General features: G+C 35.4%; 1 protein-coding gene and 1 long non-coding RNA gene across 2 annotated transcripts; both read left to right on the forward strand.

Moving 5' to 3' along the window:
* Positions 1-1,294: 1,294 nt before the first annotated feature.
* On the forward strand, positions 1,295-5,832 carry LOC131530540 (uncharacterized). Its single transcript, XM_058760869.1, has 4 exons — positions 1,295-1,388; positions 1,759-1,799; positions 3,908-4,234; positions 4,400-5,832. Exons 1-4 carry the CDS (start codon positions 1,378-1,380, stop codon positions 4,696-4,698), a joined length of 678 nt encoding a protein of 225 aa, XP_058616852.1. The 5' UTR covers positions 1,295-1,377; the 3' UTR covers positions 4,699-5,832.
* Positions 5,833-8,549: 2,717 nt separating this feature from the next.
* LOC131530548 (uncharacterized) lies at positions 8,550-9,702 on the forward strand. Its single transcript, XR_009268418.1, has 3 exons — positions 8,550-8,594; positions 8,690-9,014; positions 9,194-9,702. It is a non-coding gene; the product is annotated as an uncharacterized LOC131530548 (long non-coding RNA).
* Positions 9,703-22,846: the final 13,144 nt, after the last annotated feature.

Below are 22,846 nucleotides of genomic sequence, written 5' to 3' on the forward strand. Positions count from 1 at the left end.
GCTACAGAGATAACTTTTATTTTTGTTTAATATTATTATTATTATTAATATTTTGTTTAATTCATATTTTGTTTATTAAGATGCACTGAACCTCAAAGGAAGCTGCTGTCATTTGTTTCTCACTAAACACATGATCTCTCTCACCCACCCATCTGACAACTAACCACTGAAGTCTCTCCTCCCATCAGACACGGAATATTACAGTCTATAGCACTTGTTCAGTCTGTCAGGATGAAGACAAGAGAGAGGAACTATGAGGCAGATCTTTCTCGACTGAGCTCAGATACAGAAACCAATTAAAAAAAAAAAAAAACTTCAGTGCAGATAGGTTATCTATAGCATATCTGTGTGAGTTGATAAAAAGCAAAATTTGAAAGGCATGTCATGGAAAATCCAGGTTTTCAGTTCTCAAACAAAGTCAAAACACGATAATGTATTAAGACTCAATGATGGCAGGAATATATAAAACATCATTAAGAGAAATGATTCACTTGAGGATCAAAAATACAACATTTTCCAGAGGAGTTTACGAAAGGAAGCTTCACTTTCACACTCATGTAAGTTATTGATTAAATTTACTCATTATTTTGTTTAATCCTTTTCATTGCACTAAAATGAAAACATTTAAGGATGCTATTCTGCAATCGAGCTAACAGCCGTTTCCTCAGCCCTTATTAGAATCAGCAGCTGTTAACTTTTTTTTTTCATTTTTTCTATTTCTATTTCTATTTATTTATTTATTTATTATTTTATTATTTTATTTTTTTCTGAAACTTACCGGTAAATCCAAAGTAATAGGCTAGGCTATATCACAAAGTGTTATGTAACGTTAGCCTACCTAAAAAAAATGAAAATATATAAAAAAAATATTTGCTTGATGAAACACGTCTGTGAAAAGGGTCCGTAATTTTACAGTGAAACTGGTGCAATATTTTGTAGTCTAACAAATGAAGATGAGAAGCAAAACTATGCTTTTTGATGAACTGAAGTCCAGACATGACAGAGATATGATTGCAGACAGTGACGGACGGCAGAGACTTGTTCAGTATAACTAATGCTGAAGATTGAGTAAAAGATCAAGAGTTGGCTATATGCGATGAAAAGCTTTTGAAAGTCACCTTCTGTCTCAGGAGTCTTGAATATACTGAAGTAAATCTGAATTCGTTTAACAAATATCTGGTGCGCGCTTCATATCGTTCACATGGTTACTGTTGACGTCATTACGTCTGATGACATCCGTAGCACGCATGGCATACTGAAGCGGAAGAGTTTACGATACTCTGTAATCTGAGAAAAAAAAACAGTATTTAATATTAATTTAAGACATATTTAAATGCAATATATTAAAATAAAACATATTGATAATATTGGGGCACCATGAAGATCAGGTATGATTGATGAGTTCAGAATGAAACGCTATGTGGACAAACACGTCTTTGTATTTTGGTTTGATTCTGTTGTGTTGTGGTTTGCACAAGCTTTACTGAAACTACACTTAAAAGGGAAACCTTTTAGTTAAGAAAACTTTAACATCATTAATACATTAAACATAAAGTGGCTGATTTATGATTATCAGGTTTATCTGTGAGGGGAATAGCTAAACTTATTTTTATTTAGTAATTTGCCATTAGCATTAGCATTTAGCATTGTCATCTGGTGTGCTATATTTGTATTATCTTATCTTATTTGTGTTATGTTGAAATAAACCCCGTTGAGTCACAGTATTTAATAGGATCTTGCGTCTTTCTGTTCCTACAGCTGCAGCTTCATCTGTGTATTTGCAGTGCTGATCAATAAAGGTAAGGATCTGAACAACACACTTAAAGATGCAGTAAGTGATTTCTGAGAAACACTGCTGATACTTGTAATGACTTAAACAAACACACCCCTCCCTTCACTGTACTGCCCCTAAATTCATGAACATGCAGCACAAACATTGTTTGCATAATTACAAAAATCACAAAAAGAGAAGCTAAAAAATAAAGAGAAGATTGCCATTTTTAAGACACGCTCAGGAGCACACACATGTTCAGTGTAAACAAATACAAATCACCCCAGAAAAAGCCTACCGTTTCATATGAAACATTTTTGGAAAACAGCTTACGTACACTTAGAATAAAACGGACTAATATGTAAACGTCTTTAAATAAAAAAGAAACGCTCACTTGTGTGTCTGAGACGCTGCAAATATTCATCACATAGTATTCAGTCTCCTTCACAAAAGTGGTACTGATATGACTTCTAAAGCCCTTATGAAAATTAACCATCGTTTAATTATAGTAAACATTCAGTAACCATATTTTTGCCGTAATGACTACCATTTGTAACCACAGTTTTACTAAAAATACCATGGTTAAACTATGTTTAATGTAGCAAAACAATGGTTAATTTGTGATGACCATAGTTTAACTAACAGTGTACTTTTGGTTTTATTTGTAGGTCCCACTTTATATTAGGTGGCCTTAACTACGATGTACTTACATTTTAATTAATAATTTGATATAATGCACTTATTGTGTACATACATGTTTTTACATTGTAATTATATATTTTTAAATACTTATTTAATTACATCTGTAATTAATTTCTGTAATTACATTTATAATTACACTGTTGACCCATCCCTTAAACCTTAGCCCACCCTTAAACCTACCCATACCACCAAACCTGTCCCTAACCTTACCCGTATCCCACCTCAATAGCACCAATAGTGTTTTGCAATACAATATGAACACAACAAGTACATTGTACTTATTTTTTTGATTTAAGTACATAGTAGTTAAGGCCACCTAATATAAAGTGGGACCCTATTTGTTAAATTTCTTAAGGGAAGAATAAATACAATATAGCTAGATCTCAAATGGTGAATCATTTATCATTGTTATATATTGTCATTGTCATATTGCCCAGTCCTAAAACTGCTCGATGTTAAAGTATTAAGCCATTATAGAGGTAACAGAATAACTTACCACAAAGCTGCTATGAAACGGTGTGTATTGTAGATGCTATACAAATAAATAACTTGATTTTCTACTTTATTTGTGTGTACTTGCAGTTTAATGCAAATCAGTTTATATTTATAATATTATCTACAGAGATCTATTAGAAAGTCACATTTTAAGTTGTTTACCTTACTGAGTTTCATTCTCATCCGAGTTCTGTAGGGAATGCAGACATGCATTTTATAATATTTTATGTTTATATTATTCTATTTAAGATCGCGTTGGAATGGTTAAAGCTTACTGTATCATCAATTGCCATAGCTTTTATGAATCTCAGCAAGAAATACCTCTGCTCTTTCAGCTGTCTAGCGTGAGCAGTGAGAAGGACTATGGTAATTGATGATAACATGATGAAATTCCCAGAATGCATTGCACTGTGTTGACACATCCTCATTCTCTATATCTAACATTACAACAACAGCATATCGTGATTCTGTGAAACAAAGCAAAACCAGTGTTACTCATGTGTCAAGCAGAAACAAAGCAACCTCTGCATCCGCCTTCCTAAACAATGCCTCTTCAACGCTGAAAAACTTTTCTAATATTAACACGTGTTCAGCTTTTGCCTGATTGTAACCTCTCTTTTTCCAGTGATATTCATCTGACTGTTTTCTCTTTGGTAATGTCTCAGCCGTCTCTCGTTCTACAAATCTCACATTTATTCAGATTCTCTCTCCTCTCCGTCATGAATGTAAACACCCGTTATTGCTGATTGGCTGCAAGAGTGTGGTAGTGCAAACAATATTTTTTTTCAGACGCACAGAGCAGACAGATGGAAAATATTCTCAAAATCGTTTGTTTTGGTGTTGATTGCATTTATCAGTAGTGTTTCTCAGAAATCACTGGCTGCACTTACTATAAACTCATGCCACAGACTTTCTTTTCTAAAGCTTTTCTCATTTCAGTGTGTCTGCAGGTCACAGTAGAGGCTGTTATCGGTGGTTCTGTTGTCCTGCCGTGTTCTTCAGCTGAACATGATCTTAAACTTCAAGACGTTGATGTGAGCTGGAGACACAATGGCAGCAAAAATGTATGTGATTTAATTCCACACAGTAATTCACTAGAGACACAGGACCTACGGTACAAGAACAGAACCAAAACATTCCCTGAGGAGTATGAACGAAGAAACTTCTCCATCAAACTCTCTGGTCTCACTCACGCTGATGCAGGAGAATATATCTGCCTCATCACACCCTCAGATGAACAGGAGACAGTAGAGCTGATCATCAACAGTGAGTGAAAATAGCTGCATGATGTTTTTAATCTAAATAAAGGTCTGTGAATTAAAATCTATAGTGGTAGATGTATGATTGATGTTTCAGTCTTGAAAGCTGCTGTATATAAATGATATGGATCTGTCGTCTTCATCACAGTGCAGTAATATTGTTTTCTCTCAGACTTGTTTGTTGCAGAAACAACAACAGAAAAAGGAAACAAAACCACTGATCAAGAAAATCAAGAAACCAGACCAGAAAGTGTCGAGAAATTGTGGCTTTGGATCCCGGTTGCCATTCTATTAACCATAATACTGGGTTTACTTTTCTTTCTAATTATCTTTAGAAAAAAGATCCCAAGCTGCCTTATGTCAGGTGAACATGGCCTGGGTTCAGACGCTCATGAGGTTGTGAGCCCTGTCCCACGTTATAAATCAGTAACTGCTGATGATCGTGATGAAGCAGCTAAAGCAGGTGAATGACACAGATGTGCAGCTTGGTGCTCCTGCAGCAATTACATGAAGTTGGTGCTTTTATTGTTGCTGCCGCAGTGAGTGTGTTACTGTATTTTCCTTATGTCCACACTTTAAGGCTAGCTAGCAGTTTGGACTGACTTGGTCATATATGATTTTGGGCAAATTCAAACAGATTCCCAAAATTTCTCAGCATTTTTAAAAATGATTGTAAGCTCGCAAGGTACTCTACTCATTAAGTTGCTATAGAGAGCCTACAATAATTGTTTCACAGTTGTTGGGATGAATTTTGTTGAGAAACTGAATACTGAGCCATTATTTTTCATATCTGTAAGTTATGACAAGAAGGTCAGGCTATCAATATATGCAGTTGACTATCATAGTAGCTTGAAGCCACAATAAATGAACCTTGAACCGAAAAGAGTTTTCAAACAAAATGACATGCAGTACCCGTAGTAAAACAAGAATCCATATTGTTTAACTTTCTAGAAATATGCTTCATTTGCATAACATCACATTTGACAAGGTTCACAAATCAGTGTGTATGTTGGTAATATTGCCAGTACTACGCTGATCTTCTTGCCTTTAAATAGCCTACTGTTAGTCAAAACAACACTGACGCTGGTACTTATACCTGTTCATAACATTTATATATATATTTGTCTTTCATTTGTTATTCATAGATTTATTTATTTTTTTGGATTGTTTGATGTTTTGATGTCATTAGTGTCATTCGCACTGATAAAGGATCACCTGTAACCAAAGGCTCAATATGTGTAGGCCCATTTCCACCACATAAAAAAAAAAATAAAAATCATGCTTTGGTAAATTATAATTATGAGATTAAATAGTTGAAACTGTGAGGTAAAAAGTAATATATAATCCAAATTGAGATAAAAAGAAATTAAGCTATGAGAAGTAAGAGCTGATCTAGTCTTAATACTGAAAACACCGTCAAACTCTAATTTTTGCAAATGTATGTCATACTTTTGACCTTTTTTTTTTTTTTTTTTTTGTCAATTTCGACTTTGTCATAATTGTGATATGAAAGCTTTTTATTTAGTTTTTGTGTATGGTGTAAATGGGCTTCTGTGGCTCAGTGATGCAGCTCAAGATTCATCCACGATAATAACGGAGCTAAAGCACAACGCATAATTATCAAACTTTAATGTTTCTCCAAGTGCTATGCTGTAAATTATTATCAAAAGTTACATATTGTAGCTTTAATAACTATTTTTATGTTTTGTACTGTTTGATGACTTTTTATCACTTTTATGTAAAGTGCTTTTAAACACCAGTGAATATGAAAAGTGCTATATTAATAAATGTTGCCTTGCCTCTCCACTTTGGAAAGTTGCATTTAGCTGAATTCTTTACAGCGTTCTGCTGCAAAATACACTTGTGTTGTTATATTCTTGCCTTATGCACTTCTTATTGAATAACAGATGAGGTCTTGAAACATGGAAACAAGAACATTTTTTTGGCTGAAGTTGAAGTAAAATGAGCCGTACAATATATTGCTGCCTTAACAGTTTTGTACTGCAAGTGTTTGTGCATTTCAATTAGACATATTTTGTATTGGACCATATGTTAGTCAACATATTCATGCTGAAAACTTTTTATTTTGTTAAAATCTATTTCAATATTCTCAGGTATTTACATAGCATTGTGTTTCATTTTATACTGATGTAAACTTTAAGACCCAATAAAATGTTTAAATGAAATGGCATCTGTCAGAGTTTTTTTTTTCTTTTTTACACTCTTTACTAAAATCATATATCACATTTATTTATTCATTTAGTAGACATTTGCATGCAAAGCAGCGTTTCTCATAAATGTCTCAGCCAAACAATTCCATTATGTTTACTTCTTGTTCACATGACTGTCACAAGGTTGCAAGGATGAAAACAAACAAACAAAAAAACTGTTGTTGTCAACTGTTTGTTTTCATTGATGAAAACCATTTGAAAGGCAAGTTCATGTAGCCTATGTCACAAATGAGGGTATGTAAAATTGGACACTCTGCATTCTTGTCGCTCTTACAGTGACAAACTGAAGTCAACTCATGACATTATATTGTAAACACAATGACAGCCGGAATGTGTGGGAGACACAATTTGGAAAACCTCACATTGTACAGAGCCGTAATGTACAGAGAGATCTATGTTTATCTGTCTGAGTGTGTAATGCTATTATTAATATTTTCTTAATTCTTAGGGAGTTCAGATTCACTGAACCTCAAAGGAAGCTGCTGTCATTTGTTTCTCACTAAACACATGATCTCTCTCACCTGCCCATCTGACAACTAAAGAACCACTCTCCTCCCATCAGGTTGATGAAGATTATTACGGTCACTTCACAGCATTCACGCAGTCTGTCAGGATGAAGATGAAGATGAGAGAGAGGAACTGTGAGGCAGATAAAAAAAAATAAAAATCTAAATGCAGGTATCTTTACATATGTTTTTTGTTTGATAAACTGCATCTGTTGGTGTTGTAAATATCAAGCAACAAAATTTGAAATGTATTTCCTGGAAAATCCAGAGTGTATTCACTCGTTTTCAGCTCTGCGATCTTGTCCTGCTCTTTCAGTTACAAAAAAACTGAAGTCAGAACACGATAATGTATCAAGACTCAGTGACAGCGGGAACATATAAAACATCATTCATTGAAATGATTCACTCAAGGATCAAAAATACGAAAATTTGACTAAAAAGCTGGACTCTCGTGATTCATGTAAGTACAACTGATTAAATGTACTTATTATTTTGTTTAATCCTTTTCATTTTACTAATATGAAAACATGTTAAGGATGCCTATAGCTACCTGCTGAAAAGATATAGAGCCCGTGATTATGTTGGTCAGAAGAGAGAAAAATGTCAAATTTGCCATAATTTCCTCAGCTGTTGTATTAGAAACCCCCACACAGCAGCCTTAACTATATTTTCTGAAATTTAGTTTCAAAGTAAAATAACAGAAAGTATAGTGTTATAAACGTACATTCAAGAAAATAAAAGAAAATATAAAAAAGACTTGTTCAGTATAACTAATGATGAAGATTAAGTAGATGTTCAAGAGTTTTCTACGTGTGATGAAAAGCTTGTGAAAGTCAACTTCTGTCTCAGCTGTCTTGGATAAACGAAAGTAAATTTAAGTACGATTAACAATATCTGGTGCGTGTTTCATATCGTTCACATGGTAGTGTTGACGTCAACACGTCAAGGCCGATTTTTTTGTCCCAGTCCAGCCCTGCGTGGCAGAAACAGAAAATGTCTACTAAATCATTAAATGTAATACGATTTTAGTAAAAAGTGTAAAAAATAAATAAATAAAAATAAAACACTGCTGACAGGTGCCATTACATTTAAACATTTTATTGGGTCTTAAAGTGTACAATCAGTATACAATGAAACACAATACTCTGTAAATACAGAGAATATCGAAGCAGATTTGAACAAAATAAAACATTTTCAGTATGAATATGTTCACTACATATTAACATATATACATATATAACACTTGCAGTACAGAACTGTTGAGGCAGCATCATATTGACAGCCTCATTTTCTTTTAATTGATTGTGATTTGATTTGTCTAGTCTTATGGTCTGTTCAAGGTATTTAATGTTTTGTCTGTAGGGTAAGATGGGTGTTTTACAATATTTTGTTTCAAATTTCAGTTAAAGATAGAGACATAAAATGACAGAATATTGTGAAAGTGATATGAATTACACTATCATATACCATATTATTACATTGTATTATTTTTATATTATATTTTAGGATTATATATTTTTATGTTTTTTAACTGACAACCAAGTGTCATGATCTACCGCTTGTTTTTTCTTCTTCTTCTTTTCCTGCAGTTGCAGCTTCGTCTGTATATTTGCAGTGCTGATAAACAAAGGTGAGCACAAAACAAACTACATTTGACAGGTAAATTCATGCAGCATGTATAAATGTGAGATTATGTGTTAATAATTACAGTTTGTGTGATTTCAGTGAGTCTGCAGGTCACAGTAGAGGCTGTTTTCGGTGGTTCTGTTGTCCTGCCGTGTTCTTCAGCTGAACATGATCTTAAACTTCAAGACATTGATGTGTTTTGGAGACACAATGGCAGCAAGATTGTGTTTGATATAATCAAGGGTGCAGATTCACTAGAGAATCAGGGCCAATGGTACAAGAACAGAGCTGAAACTTTCCCTGAAGAGTATGTGAGAGGAAACTTCTCCATCAAACTCTGGTCTCACTCACGCTGATGCTGGAAAATACATCTGCCTCATCACCCCCTCAGATGAACAGGAGACTGTAGAGGTGATCATCAACGGTGAGTGAAAATAGCTGCATGATGTTTTTAATCTAAAGTTTTATGCTTTAAAATCTAAATAGACTAAATGATTGATCCAATATTAGCTCACAAGTGATGTTTCAGTCTGAAAGCTGCTGTATATAAATGATATGGATCTGTCGTCTTCATCACAGTGCAGTAATATTGTTTTCTCTCAGACTTGTTTGTTGCAGAAACAACAACAGAAAAAGGAAACAAAACCACTGATCAAGAAAATCAAGAAACCAGACCAGACCGTGTCGAGAAATCGTGGCTTTGGATCCTGGTTGTCATTCTTTTAACCATAATACTGGGTTTACTTTTCTTTCTAATTATCTTTAGAAAAAAGATCCCAAGCTGCCTTATGTCAGGTGAACATGGCCTGGGTTCAGACGCTCATGAGGTTGTGAGCCCTGTCCCATGTTATAAATCAGTAACTGCTGATGATCGTGCTGAAGTAGCAGATGTGCAGCTTGGTGCACTGACAGCAATTACACGAGCTTTCGCGCTAAACAAGAAGAAAAAAGGAAACGGGAACATTTTTAGCTGAAGTTAAAGGAAAATGAGGCTGTCAATATGATGCTGCCTTAACAGTTCTGTACTGCAAGTGTTATATATGTATATATGTTAATATGTAGTGAACATATTCATACTGAAAATGTTTTATTTTGTTCAAATCTGCTTCGATATTCTCTGTATTTACAGAGTATTGTGTTTCATTGTATACTGATTGTACACTTTAAGACCCAATAAAATGTTTAAATGTAATGGCACCTGTCAGCAGTGTTTTATTTTTATTTATTTATTTTTTACACTTTTTACTAAAATCGTAAAAGACGACCAATCAGAGTTGAGATGTCAGATGAAGTTAGCGATGTACATTAGTGATGGGAAGTTCGGATCATTTTACTGACTCGACCTTTGAGTCTCATTCAGCAAAATGAACTAATCTTTTTTTCGAGTGATTTCGTTCATTTCGTTCATTTTAGCAACATATAATTAAAATGTTACATGCTACTTCCCTAACACATCTACTACTTATGCAAACGTTGATCACACTACAAACAATACAAAACTAATGCTATAAGAAACATAAAAGATTAATTCATTGTTTACCTGGGTCTGTCTATTATTAGCTCACCTCTTATCTGACAAGTCTTCAGGTTTGAGTCGTTCGTTCATCACGTGACAGCCTCATAAGCTAAACCCAGGGGCGTAAATTTCATTTAACGGTAGGTGGGGACAATAAACATAAAATTTCTCAAGAGCAATTTTTGAAGGGGACACAAATAATACAGCCAAAATTGTACTTGGCTGTGTACACAGCATAGAGACCGTGTTTAAATATGAGTTTGGTTCATATGGTTCACCACACGGTCATATTATAATTATTATTTTGCGTCATCCATGGTATTTTAGGTCTGAAACCGAGTATGTCTCTTTAGATATTCAACCGCATTAAGCCCATATTGAGCAAAACCCAACACATCGGTAGGTCTACAATATTAGCCTAATATCAGTTCACACACAGGCTTATCGCCGTGTTAGTTGTAGCGGGTGACAAGCTACGGTATTAAGCTTGTTAACCTTATAATCGCTCATAGAAAAAACATGGGATATCATAATTGTTTTGTCATGACTAATTTATTAATGATCCAGCATCATCTGTATTAAAGATAAATAATCATTTCACCCGATGTTTAAAGAGAATAAAATAGCCTCGACAGCCTAAGTTACTTACACATAACTAACTGTTACTGAGGAACTTGCTCTCCCACCGGAGTGACCGGACTCGTGTGTGTGTATCGGTAAAAGAGGAAAGCAGGCAGTGGACCAAACCACTGTGAGGAAAGGGTGGGGAATCAAAATATTTCTGAATTTAAAACGTTTTTTTTTGCGTTTATTTAGTTTTATTACTCACACAGTTATTTTAAGTACATGTCCATTATATTATTTTTAATACACAGAGTCGCTTGTAATGATATTTTTAGGGGGGACAACCCTCAGATGGGGGGGTCCTGTCCCCCCCGTCCCCCCCGGGATTTACGTCTATGGCTAAACCTATGCAGTCAGAGCCGGAAAGAGAATTGATTAGTTCATCTCGAGTCTTTCGAGTCGCTCGCTCTTTTGTCAAGTGATGTGACAGCATTGGACACATAAATTAGTTAATTTACAAGCTTCCTTGCAAACGGGTGCATAGTTATTATTATTATTATTATTATGATTATTATTTACTCTTACAGTTACTGCATAGGTTACGCTTATGGGGCTGTCACGTGATGAACGAACGACTCAAAACAGGTGAACTAATTCAGTGCAGAACCTATAGGATGTTGCGCATGCGTGACTGAACGAATCACTCTCCGAGATGACTCGTTCTTCCCGAGTCACATTAAAGATTTGTTCAAAAAGAACGAATCGTTCAAGAACGACCCTAATGTACATGCTGACTGACAATGTCGGGGAAAAGAAAATCAGATTACCATTGTATTTGTTAGGATTTATTATTATTATTATTATTATTATTCCGCGCTAAAACTGATCGTGCAGCCCAAATCGTAAGAGTTAGAGAGCTGAAACTTGGTCAGATGGTAGTAGTCTGGCTCGCTATTCAGGCGCAAAGGCATTAGGCATTAGCTTCAGTAAAAAACCTTTATATGCATTTATTTGCTAACTGTTTTGTTATTTTGTAAGAAACACCTATTAGGATATATGTGGGCCTCCATGCTTGTATATTGTACAGTATATGATATGTGTGTATGCGGGGGGCCCACATCAATATTTTTTCAGGGGGCCCCCAATCCTCTAGCTACGGCCCTGACTCCAAACAATAAATACATAAAATGATGAACATGTAGTGAGCTTATTTTTCTTGACAGTATTTTAATAGTATTTAATGATTATGAACATAGGCTATAAGCATTACAAAACAGATTAATAATATACCATCAATGAAACCACAAAGCTGATTACAATATAAAGTCATTTTAAGTGTTATTACTATTAATATTATTTTCTAAAATATAAAAGTAGGCTACATAAGATGTTTTTGCAACAGCCAAGTCTCACGCGCAGTGTATACACGTCACCGTCCGAATCCGTTCACTTCATTTCGTTCACTCCTTCTGATATAGTCCACTCAACTGCCTTACACTATATAGGATCAGTGAATGAGTGAACGAGTGAGCGATTTCGGACACAGCTCTGTTCTTGATAAAGCTGCTGTGAAAACGTGGGAAAAGCCGACGAGGAAGAAGTTGAGGTGAAGCGTTCTTTATATAGGCGGAGCAAAACACTTCATGGCTCCGTCTATAGCGCATTGTGATTTGGTGGTTTACGCTGTTAATACAGCAGACAAACCAATTGGCGACTCGCTGCTCGTGATGGTCCTTGGCAAAAAATAAATAAATAATAAAAAATAAACTGTCGGCCCCTTCAGTGTGTCAATCCTGATCTGACCCTCACGAAGACCTGAGAAGAGATGATGCCGACCCCCCAGAGGTCCTCAGATGATGCCAAACCTCTGACAACATACAAAACTACCAAATTTTGCTGTAAATTTAATCACAACCTATAATCCTTGCAGTTAATATAGTTCACCGTCTGTTTGATTACATGTAATTTAACTAACTGCATGATTTTCACTGTATCACTAATAACATACTCCTAAATATAATATATGTTGTTGTTTTTTTGTAAAGCTACTTTGTAAAGGTTTGTATTGTGAAATCAGTGAAAAGTGTGCTGCTCAACAGTGGCTTTTATGTAGCTGGCCTTTCAACACCATTGATTTGTCTGACAGAAAGTTTTCGTAATATGTCTGACCAAGTTCTTCTGTGTTTTAAATCATCACAAATCTATATCTATTTAGTTTTTGTGAAACATTAGTTGTTTTCATGCAGTTTGCAAGACATTGCACTAGTTTGTCTAGACATCGTCATCCTCAGAAAGATCTTTCTTCCTCTGCATATTGCATAATAACTGTGACCTGCTTAATAATGTAGAGCAACTTCTTTAAAGTTTCTCTTTAACCACCTCTGAAAAAAGGCCATTTGGATTACCTCAAAGCACAGAAGGGCTGATTGTGTGTATGTTGGGGGTCTGCTAATTGTCACGGTGGAGAAAGCTGTAATTTGCTTATTGGTCAGTTTGAATATATCACATTTGGTTTTTAGTCACATGGTCAAGGAAGGGATGAAAAAGATTGTCACTGTTGCTCTGTTTTTTCTTTGTTGGGGCCCTCTTCTTGGGGCTCTCTCTCTCTCTCTCTCTCTCTCTCTCAATTCAACATTAACATTAAAGTGCTACCTATTGCGATACAATATAGTCACTCTGATATCGTGCTGATATCGTGTCTCGCTGTGATAGACTGTTGATTCTAGGAGATTTTAATATTCACCTCTGCTGTCCATCCAAACCCCTGGTGAAATAGTTTATACACCTTATTGATTCCTTGAATCTGTCACAATTTGTGTCTAGCCCTACTCACAATTTGGGACACACATTGGATCTGGTGTTGTCTTATGGCTTCCCAATAACAAATCTGAGAGTAATTGATGCTGCCTTTTCAGACCATTTGCCAATTGTGTTTGAATCTGTCTGTGTTTCCACCATACTTGCCCTCAGTCTGTAAGCTACTCTCGTTTTATTCAACCATTCACTGCCAGTTTATTTTCAGAGCACTATCTAGCAAACTTTGCAGATGCCGCCTTTTTTGACAAATTAAATACAGAAGAGATGTTGGAGGATTTTACTAATTCCTGCTCCATTTCTATTGACTCTGTTGCTCCCCTTAAGCCAAGGAAAGTAAAGAGAAACAACATTACTCAGCCTTGGTTAAATGCTAACACCCGTGCTCACAGACAGGAGTGTCGTAAGGTAGAGCGAAAATGGAAAAGGGACAAACTCCAAGTTTCATATCAGTGTCTAAGAGCATGCTTAGCTAGTTACCAAAAATCAGTCAAAGAGGCCAAGTCTGAATTTCTTTCTAAACTTATTACTGAAAATGTGAACCGGCCGAGGATGCTGTTTAAGACTTTTGATTTGGTACTAAATCCCATACCTGCCCCGTCTCTTGATCCGTCTCAGGAGACCTGTGAGAACTTTTTAAAAAATTTTGACAATAAAGTACAGGATATCAGAGTTTCTATTAAGCCATCAATATTTGATCCTCCATTGAGCTGTTCACCTACAGAGTTGTTAACCTGTTTTCACCCCATTTCCTCTGTACAGCTAGCTGGTATTGTTTCTAAGGTTAAATTGTCCACCTGTGAGTCTGATGTCATTCCAGCTCGTCTACTTAAGGAAGTGTTTGCAACCTTGAGTCCGGCTGTAACAGCTATCATTAATAACTCTTTAGAAAGTGGAGTTGTACCAGCTAGTTTTAAACATGCTATAGTTCATCCTCTGCTAAAGAAACCTCATCTTGACCATTCTATTTTCAGTAATTTCAGGCCTATTTCCAAATTACCTTTTATCTCAAAACTGTTAGAGAGAGTTGTCTACAGTCAGTTGGATTCCTACATTAGTATGTCCAGTGTTCTAGACACTTTCCAGTTGAGTTTTAGATCACTACACAGCACTGAAACTGCATTGTTGAAAGTCAGCAATGACCTTCTGCAAGTTCTTGACACTGGTTCTTATGCAGTACTTGTTTTGTTGGATCTTAGTGCGGCATTCGACACAATCGATCATAGTATTCTGTTACAGCGGCTGGAAAAGTTGGTGGGTATTCAGGGTGTCGCTCTGCAGTGGTTGGCCTCTTATCTTAAAGATAGAACCTTCTCAGTGAGTATTGGGAGGTTTTCTTCTTCATTGGCTCCTTTGTCATGTGGCGTGCCCCAAGGTTCCATCTTAGGCCCTCTTCTATTTTCACTATACATGCTTCCTTTGGGTGCCATTTTTAAGAAATATAAAATCTCCTACCACTGTTATGCTGACGATACACAGTTTTATCTTCCAGCAAAAACAGACGGCGTTGGCTCTTTGGATGTGCTGTACGATTGTCTTGAGGAGATAAAAGGTTGGATGGCTGATAATTTTCTACAGTTAAACGAAAGCAAAAGTGAAATTTAGATTTTAGGTCACTCTAGAACTTCATCCGATTTTAATTTAGGGTCTCTTTCCGCTAGTGTTCAGCCTTATGTAAGAAATCTCGGGGTTACATTTGATTCGTTTCTCAACTTCGATAAACAAATTAGTACAGTGGTAAAGGGCAGCTTTTTCCATCTGAGATCCATTGCTAAGTTGAAACAGTTGTTGCCTCATAAAGACTTGGAGACTTTAATACATGCTTTCATAATATCTCGCCTGGACTACTGTAATTCCCTTTATTGTGGACTGCCTCAAACGGCGATTTCTCATTTACAAATTGTCCAGAATGCTGCAGCGAGGCTTCTTATTGGAACAAGAAAGAAGGATCACATTTCTCCTATCTTAGCATCTTTACACTGGCTTCCTGTAAAGTTCAGAATCGATTTTAAAATAGCTGTTTTTGTGTACAAGGCGTTAGCTGGCCTTGCACCAAAATATATCAGTGACCTTCTGATGGCTTACTCTCCTCAAAGAGCTCTTAGATCCAGTAATCAGTTTCTCTTAACGGTCCCTCGTTGTCGCTGTAAAACCAAGGGTGGCCTGGCTTTTTCAGCTACTGCCCCGAAACTCTGGAATAGTCTGCCTGTAAATGTGAAACTCGCTTCTTCACTAGCTAGTTTTAAGTCTGCTCTCAAATCTTATTTGTTCTCACTGGCTTTTGAATAATGCCTGCTTAAGGCTCTGTTGCCAATTTGGCTTAGATTCTGTTTTATGTTTTTAATTTTCATATGATGTTTTTATATATATATATATATATATATATATATATACTGTATTTGCTGTATTGTATTTGTTTCTGTTGTACAGCACTTTGGCGCAACTCGGTTGCTTTTAAATGTGCTATAGAAATAAACTTTGACTTGACTCGACTTGACTCAATAGCAATGTTCTCCAACCGTCTTTTGACTTGTGACAGTGTTTATATCTCCAATTGTGCTGAGTGTCACCACAGTAACCACACGCTTTAGTGAATGTAAAACACTGGCATCAGCTGACACGCAAACTAAACACGGATCTATGTATTTAATAACCTGATCACTATCAGAACAGGATTCAGTGTCATTATGTGCATATACAGAAACACAATACAACAATGAGATAATGCATGCAATACAAATGTTTTGATTTTGCTTGGAAGGTATTTCTTGGAAGAATAGTGCTTTATGTTAAATAATGTTATCGGTGGTTTTCTTAGCCAAGCAAATCATATTAGATAGAGAGATCCCAGTATGCTTTGTGTCCAAATTTTGATTTATTGTCCCCTCATAAAGATAAGACCCCCACCCTCCCACCCACCCAAACTGGACACCTGTTTTGTCCACCCCCACCCATCTAAATGAGCATCTGTTTAAACAAACAGTAGGCCTACCTAAGCCACAGGGTATTTTATTTTATTTACTTTAGTTTAGTTATTCGCACTTAATTTAGTAATTCCTTTATTTACTCTTCTATTTTTGTCAAGTTTAAGACTTCTGACGTGTTATATAACCCAGACTTTTTTCACTTTTAAAAATTAGGTTTTGTTTCTTATAAAAATCGCCTCTAAGCCACAGGAAAAGGTTGTTTGTCTTGTTTTATTTTATTTTAGTAGTATAATACCTTTATTTACTCTTTGGTTTTGTCAATCTTTAAACTTTCTAGCCTGCTATAACGGTTCAAACTCATACGCGCGTATGTGAGCGGAAACCGGAATGAAAGCAAATGTTTCGGACGTCTTTGGATTTTTCAGCCGTAGACGCCTAAACTTTTTACATTATAGCACGAAATGTAAATACTTCGTCTCATGCAGGGGACAACGAAATGAGTACGACACATTGTGTCTGGACGTATGATTAACGACGCGTCCGTATCAGATCGAGAGTTGCTGTAAAACATCTAAAGGTGTTTCTGGAGACGCAACTCATTTGCAATCTAACGAGTTTTTTTGGTGTAGCTGTTCATTTATCAAAGGATGCGTCCCCTTTTGAAGTTTTTATATGACACATAGCTGGTTAAGTTAAAAGTTAGGTATAGTTTAGGAAGAAAATACTCAAACATAAATACAAACATACACAAACAATCCCCTACATTTAAACATTTAAACTTTTATGATGTCTCATACAAACCTTTTACAAACTTGTGAACTTTTAGAATCACACTGGGTATCTCTACAAGATGATGAAAAGCAGCATGATTAAACAACAATATAACTATTGTTTTAACAAATAAGTTAAGATTTGTAGTTTTTATATCTCTCAAACCTAAAACATGAACCTCTAAAGCAAGGATTAGAAGCAGTCAAACGATCCTGTGATGAATACAGAGAATTTCTTCATGAATTAGACTGAAAATGAATTGTCATAGGTTGTTCGCAACAAAAGTCATTCCTAAACAAGGTACTACAAATGCCTCACAGAATCTTTACAACAGATTAGACTTTCTTTCTCACTTTAAAAACGGTATTATTAACCGTGGGGTTTAAATGCAGCATTTATTTTTTCACACTATAATGTTTTATTTTATTAAAATAAAAACAATTGGCTCTTTATAGTTTTATTTCACTAAGATTTGATCAAATAATAGATATAAGCAACAATCAAATATTTGATAACTCCATCTTATCACCCAAACTGTGTCTTATGGTTTGTGATGACATCAGAATCAGAATCAGAATCAGAACGAGCTTTATCAGTCAGGTATGTTTGCACATACCTGACCAGGACACAGGACAGGACAGGACACAGATAATAAAAGAATAATATACAAATAGACAATGTACAAAATGGCAAAAACGCAATATATAATATAGACAAATATGTATGTACAGTTATGATATGTGCAAAATTGAAATAAAACAATAAGCATGTGTTAAGATGCACGTTACGTATGTGTAAAATGTGTAAAGTTCAATATTACTGTTAAAAATAGTTTAAAAGGCCATTTTTAGCTTTCATATAGGATTCACAACCACACTCAGTTGCTTTTTGTGTAACAGAGACCCGCCCCCCCCGGGGGGCAGATGAAAATAGAATGTATGAAAGACTTTTCTTATTATAATAAGATATTATAATGACGGACTAAACACTTTAGATTGATTAAAACAACTGAGGTTACGCATTTCTCTTGAATATGTATACAGTAACCAGTGAGTACATGAAACATTATTGTGTAAATACACATCCTTGTAAATTCAGCATGATTCTATCATATTAATCAATAAAAAAGAACAACCGGTTTGTTGGAAATAAAAAAATTAAAATAGTGTTGTGTTTCTAAGTTAGAATGTTTATAGTGTGTAGTAAAATCTTAACTTTAACCTAAAGCATTTTTCTTTCAAACTCTCTCACGCAAGCACACGGCTTTCCCACAAACTCCCAACAACATACATAAGTTTTGTTTTATCATCTAGAAACCCTATAATGGTGTTATGTTTTGCATTATTACAACTATAGATGCCGAAAGAGGACATTAACCTGTTTAATCTGTTTAAAATGTGAACAATATCACTTAAGACTAGTTTGACAAACAAGGGTACGATCATAAAACAAGCCTGGATCCAATTTGAAACATTCTAACAACAAGTACAACCATTGCAGCAAATGTATTCAATCAATCAATCAAACTTTATTACATACTCAAGGTCCAGATTTAAAAAAGACAGTAGACAGCATATACAACCCATAGCATCTATCACAGACATAAAGAGTTACAAAATACAGCAATACCGGTGTCTCCACAACTTTGACTGATACCGTGTAGTACTAACCCCTATATTTGATAAACCCACAATAATCTCATTTTTAGAAGCATTAAGCCGACAGGTAAAACTATACATAAGATTTCGTAACAGTGTTTTAAAAGTGATTACTCTCGCACTCACAAACATTTCACTTGCACTATGACATCTAGGCCTCCGTAGTAAGATTCTCCTTGCATCATTATAAGCTACTCATGACTTTTGTAAACTAGATGCTCTGTAGTTACACCGCAAAATGAGTATAAAGTTTTGTACAGTATGCTTTGAAAAGTGACACCTTTACCTCATCTGAACAGAAACTAAACTTACGTAAAGTATATTCGCCTGCATATACATCATATGGCGTAGCCTGTCAATATCCTCAGCATCTGTCACGCGTTCAGTGATAAAATGTCCGAGGTATTTTACTTTCGCACACACACAGTGAGACTCTTGTTAGACAACTTAAAACTGGAAAATGTATATTATAACACCGCAGTAAGATAAAACTCTGGACGAACAACTTATCAGATGTTCTACGTATTATTACAAGTCCCTGCTTACCTAGTTTATGATGAAACTAGAAAATATAGACGTGAGCTAACGAGTGTTAAAAATACTGGTCACGTTCAATTAGACGAAGACATGCAGAGGTAGCGAACACAACGAACTTGGGGGAGGGTCGGGAAGCAAACAGTCTAACACAACACACGTTCTCCAGAATGGTGCTCATGATGGGTTCATAATTTCACGATGAAGACCGACGGGGTATTCAGACACCTGCAGCAGGACTGATTGACTTTTTCTTAAGATTTGATTTCAAGAACACACAACCGAATCCTAAAGCTATTTCACGAAATAACACAACAACGGGTGCACCATTTCAACATATACACAAGTCTGTTTTACCATAAATATATCGTATTCTTTTTATATACATATATTTGTTTAGGCTAAATACGTTTTAACAATTATTTTTGTTTTTACAAAGATGTTAAATTGAACACGTGTAACTAATACCTCATTCAAATGTCGCGGTCTTTCAGGCCAACAAACTACAATACCCAGCATACACCTCAGACTACAAACAAGGCCGTCGGGGATACCAAAAATGGTCATATGCGACAGATCTCTAAATAGTCGGACTACTGATTATACGCACGCTCAGATAACCTATATAAAAAGACACACGTCCACACTTTTTGTGAAGAATATTAAGTTCCGGGTTGCGATGTTACAAACCCCTTTTTGTGAGCTCTGTTAGTGTCGCGAAGCCGATTCATTTCCGCGAATCGATTCTTTCCCACAGTTCGGTTCAACGAACCGATTCATCGGATCCTTACGTCATCTCGCAGTTATGTCAGTATACGCTTCTTTTCTAACAACTTGGGGTCATTTTATATCAGTGAAACATTCAAATAAAGTTAACAGCGTGAAGGCGTCTTTTGTTCATTTAACCTGTTTGTGGTCATGATTTCATTCACCAATCCTTCATGTCGGATACGAGTCAGACCGACCAATATTGAGTAGCCTATATGTTCTACACGTCTGAAGTATAAGTGTGTAGAAAGAATAAACCGGTCTTATAAACTCATCGATTTGGCTTAACAACTTTAAAAAATAATCTGCATGAACGATAAACCATACACTCTTAAAATCGATAGTACACAAAATATGTGTAAAAGTACCGATAACATAATAACTTAATGTTTTGGTTCGTGTCTTACACAACTGCGCGTTACTTAACGGTTTATTAAGTTTTAATATAAAAGATAATAGTCTGTTAACAATTTAGATGCTTTTATTATGAAATCACACACCGCTGAAGTACGTACTGTTATGGAATTAATTGAAACAATACTACGTGCTCATTTAACCGCATTAAACATTAACATTAGGAACATTAAAACATTTCAAACTTGTTAAACACCCGCTTCAATACATACATAAAACATTTATCAAATACTACAAAACAATAGTTAGGTAAACGACTTACAGTTGATGTCATTTTAAGCAAAAGGCGGAATGATTCACGTCTTTTTTTATTCTGTCCACACCAATGCTTTGACACCGGCGTTTTAGGCGTCTGTCTTTTAGGTCTGACCCAGAAAACGGATGTCTTAATATTTTGTTCTTCTTTTTATGAAAACATGCGGCAAGCAGTTTTTGACCTCATCTGCATTATACCGACACATTTTAACATGTCGTAAATTCCAATAGTTAGCAAATGCAACTGTTTATTACTGAGATAAGACACATCAGAGTTGCGTTCTATTTAACATTTTTCATCTACCTACATGTTTATCGGCGCTACTGTTCTAGGCCTCCTCACACCTTTGTGAGATATAAACCGCAAAGTTTTTCATAGCGTTACGCTTTGAAACCGGAACCGTTTCAAAGAAGTTTCCATGAATAATATTTAATATAAGTTGTTCGTCCAGAGTTTTATCTTACTGCGGTGTTATAATATACATTTTCCAGTTTTAAGTTGTCTAACAAGAGTCTCACTGTGTGTGTGCGAAAGTAAAATACCTCGGACATTTTATCACTGAACGCGTGACAGATGCTGAGGATATTGACAGGCTACGCCATATGATGTATATGCAGGCGAATATACTTTACGTAAGTTTAGTTTCTGTTCAGATGAGGTAAAGGTGTCACTTTTCAAAGCATACTGTACAAAACTTTATACTCATTTTGCGGTGTAACTACAGAGCATCTAGTTTACAAAAGCCGCGAGTAGCTTATAATGATGCAAGGAGAATCTTACTACGGAGGGCTAGATGTCATAGTGCAAGTGAAATGTTTGTGAGTGCGAGAGTAATCACTTTTAAAACACTGTTACGAAATCTTATGTATAGTTTTACCTGTCGGCTTAATGCTTCTAAAAATGAGATTATTGTGGGTTTATCAAATATAGGGGTTAGTACTACACGGTATCAGTCAAAGTTGTGGAGACACCGGTATTGCTGTATTTTGTAACTCTTTATGTCTGTGATAGATGCTATGGGTTGTATATGCTGTCTACTGTCTTTTTTAAATCTGGACCTTGAGTATGTAATAAAGTTTGATTGATTGATTGAATACATTTGCTGCAATGGTTGTTGTTAGAATGTTTCAAATTGGATCCAGGCTTGTTTTATGATCATACCCTTGTTTGTCAAACTAGTCTTAAGTGATATTGTTCACATTTTAAACAGATTAAACAGGTTAATGTCCTCTTCGGCATCTATAGTTGTAATAATGCAAAACATAACACCATTATAGGGTTTCTAGATGATAAAACAAAACTTATGTATGTTGTTGGGAGTTTGTGGGAAAGCCGTGTGCTTGCGTGAGAGAGTTTGAAAGAAAATGCTTTAGGTTAAAGTTAAGATTTTACTACACACTATAAACATTCTAACTTAGAAACACAACACTATTTTAATTTTTTATTTCCAACAAACCGTTGTTCTTTTTATTGATTAATATGATAGAATCATGCTGAATTTACAAGGATGTGTATTTACACAATAATGTTTCATGTACTCACTGGTTACTGTATACATATTCAAGAGAAATGCGTAACCTCAGTTGTTTTAATCAATCTAAAGTTTTTAGTCCGTCATTATAATATCTTATTATAATAAGAAAAGTCTTTCATACATTCTATTTTCATCTGCCCCCCGGGGGCGGGTCTCTGTTACACAAAAAGCAACTGAGTGTGGTTGTGAATCCTATATGAAAGCTAAAATGGCCTTTTAAACTATTTTTAACAGTAATATTGAACTTTACACATTTTACACATACGTAACGTGCATCTTAACACATGCTTATTGTTTTATTTCAATTTTGCACATATCATAACTGTACATACATATTTGTCTATATTATATATTGCGTTTTTGCCATTTTGTACATTGTCTATTTGTATATTATTCTTTTATTATCTGTGTCCTGTCCTGTCTCAGGTCCTGGTCAGGTATGTGCAAACATACCTGACTGATAAAGCTCGTTCTGATTCTGATTCTGATTCTGATGTCAT

This window comes from Onychostoma macrolepis, chromosome 22, assembly GCF_012432095.1.
Source record: "Onychostoma macrolepis isolate SWU-2019 chromosome 22, ASM1243209v1, whole genome shotgun sequence".
NCBI classification, from domain to species: Eukaryota; Metazoa; Chordata; class Actinopteri; order Cypriniformes; family Cyprinidae; genus Onychostoma; species Onychostoma macrolepis.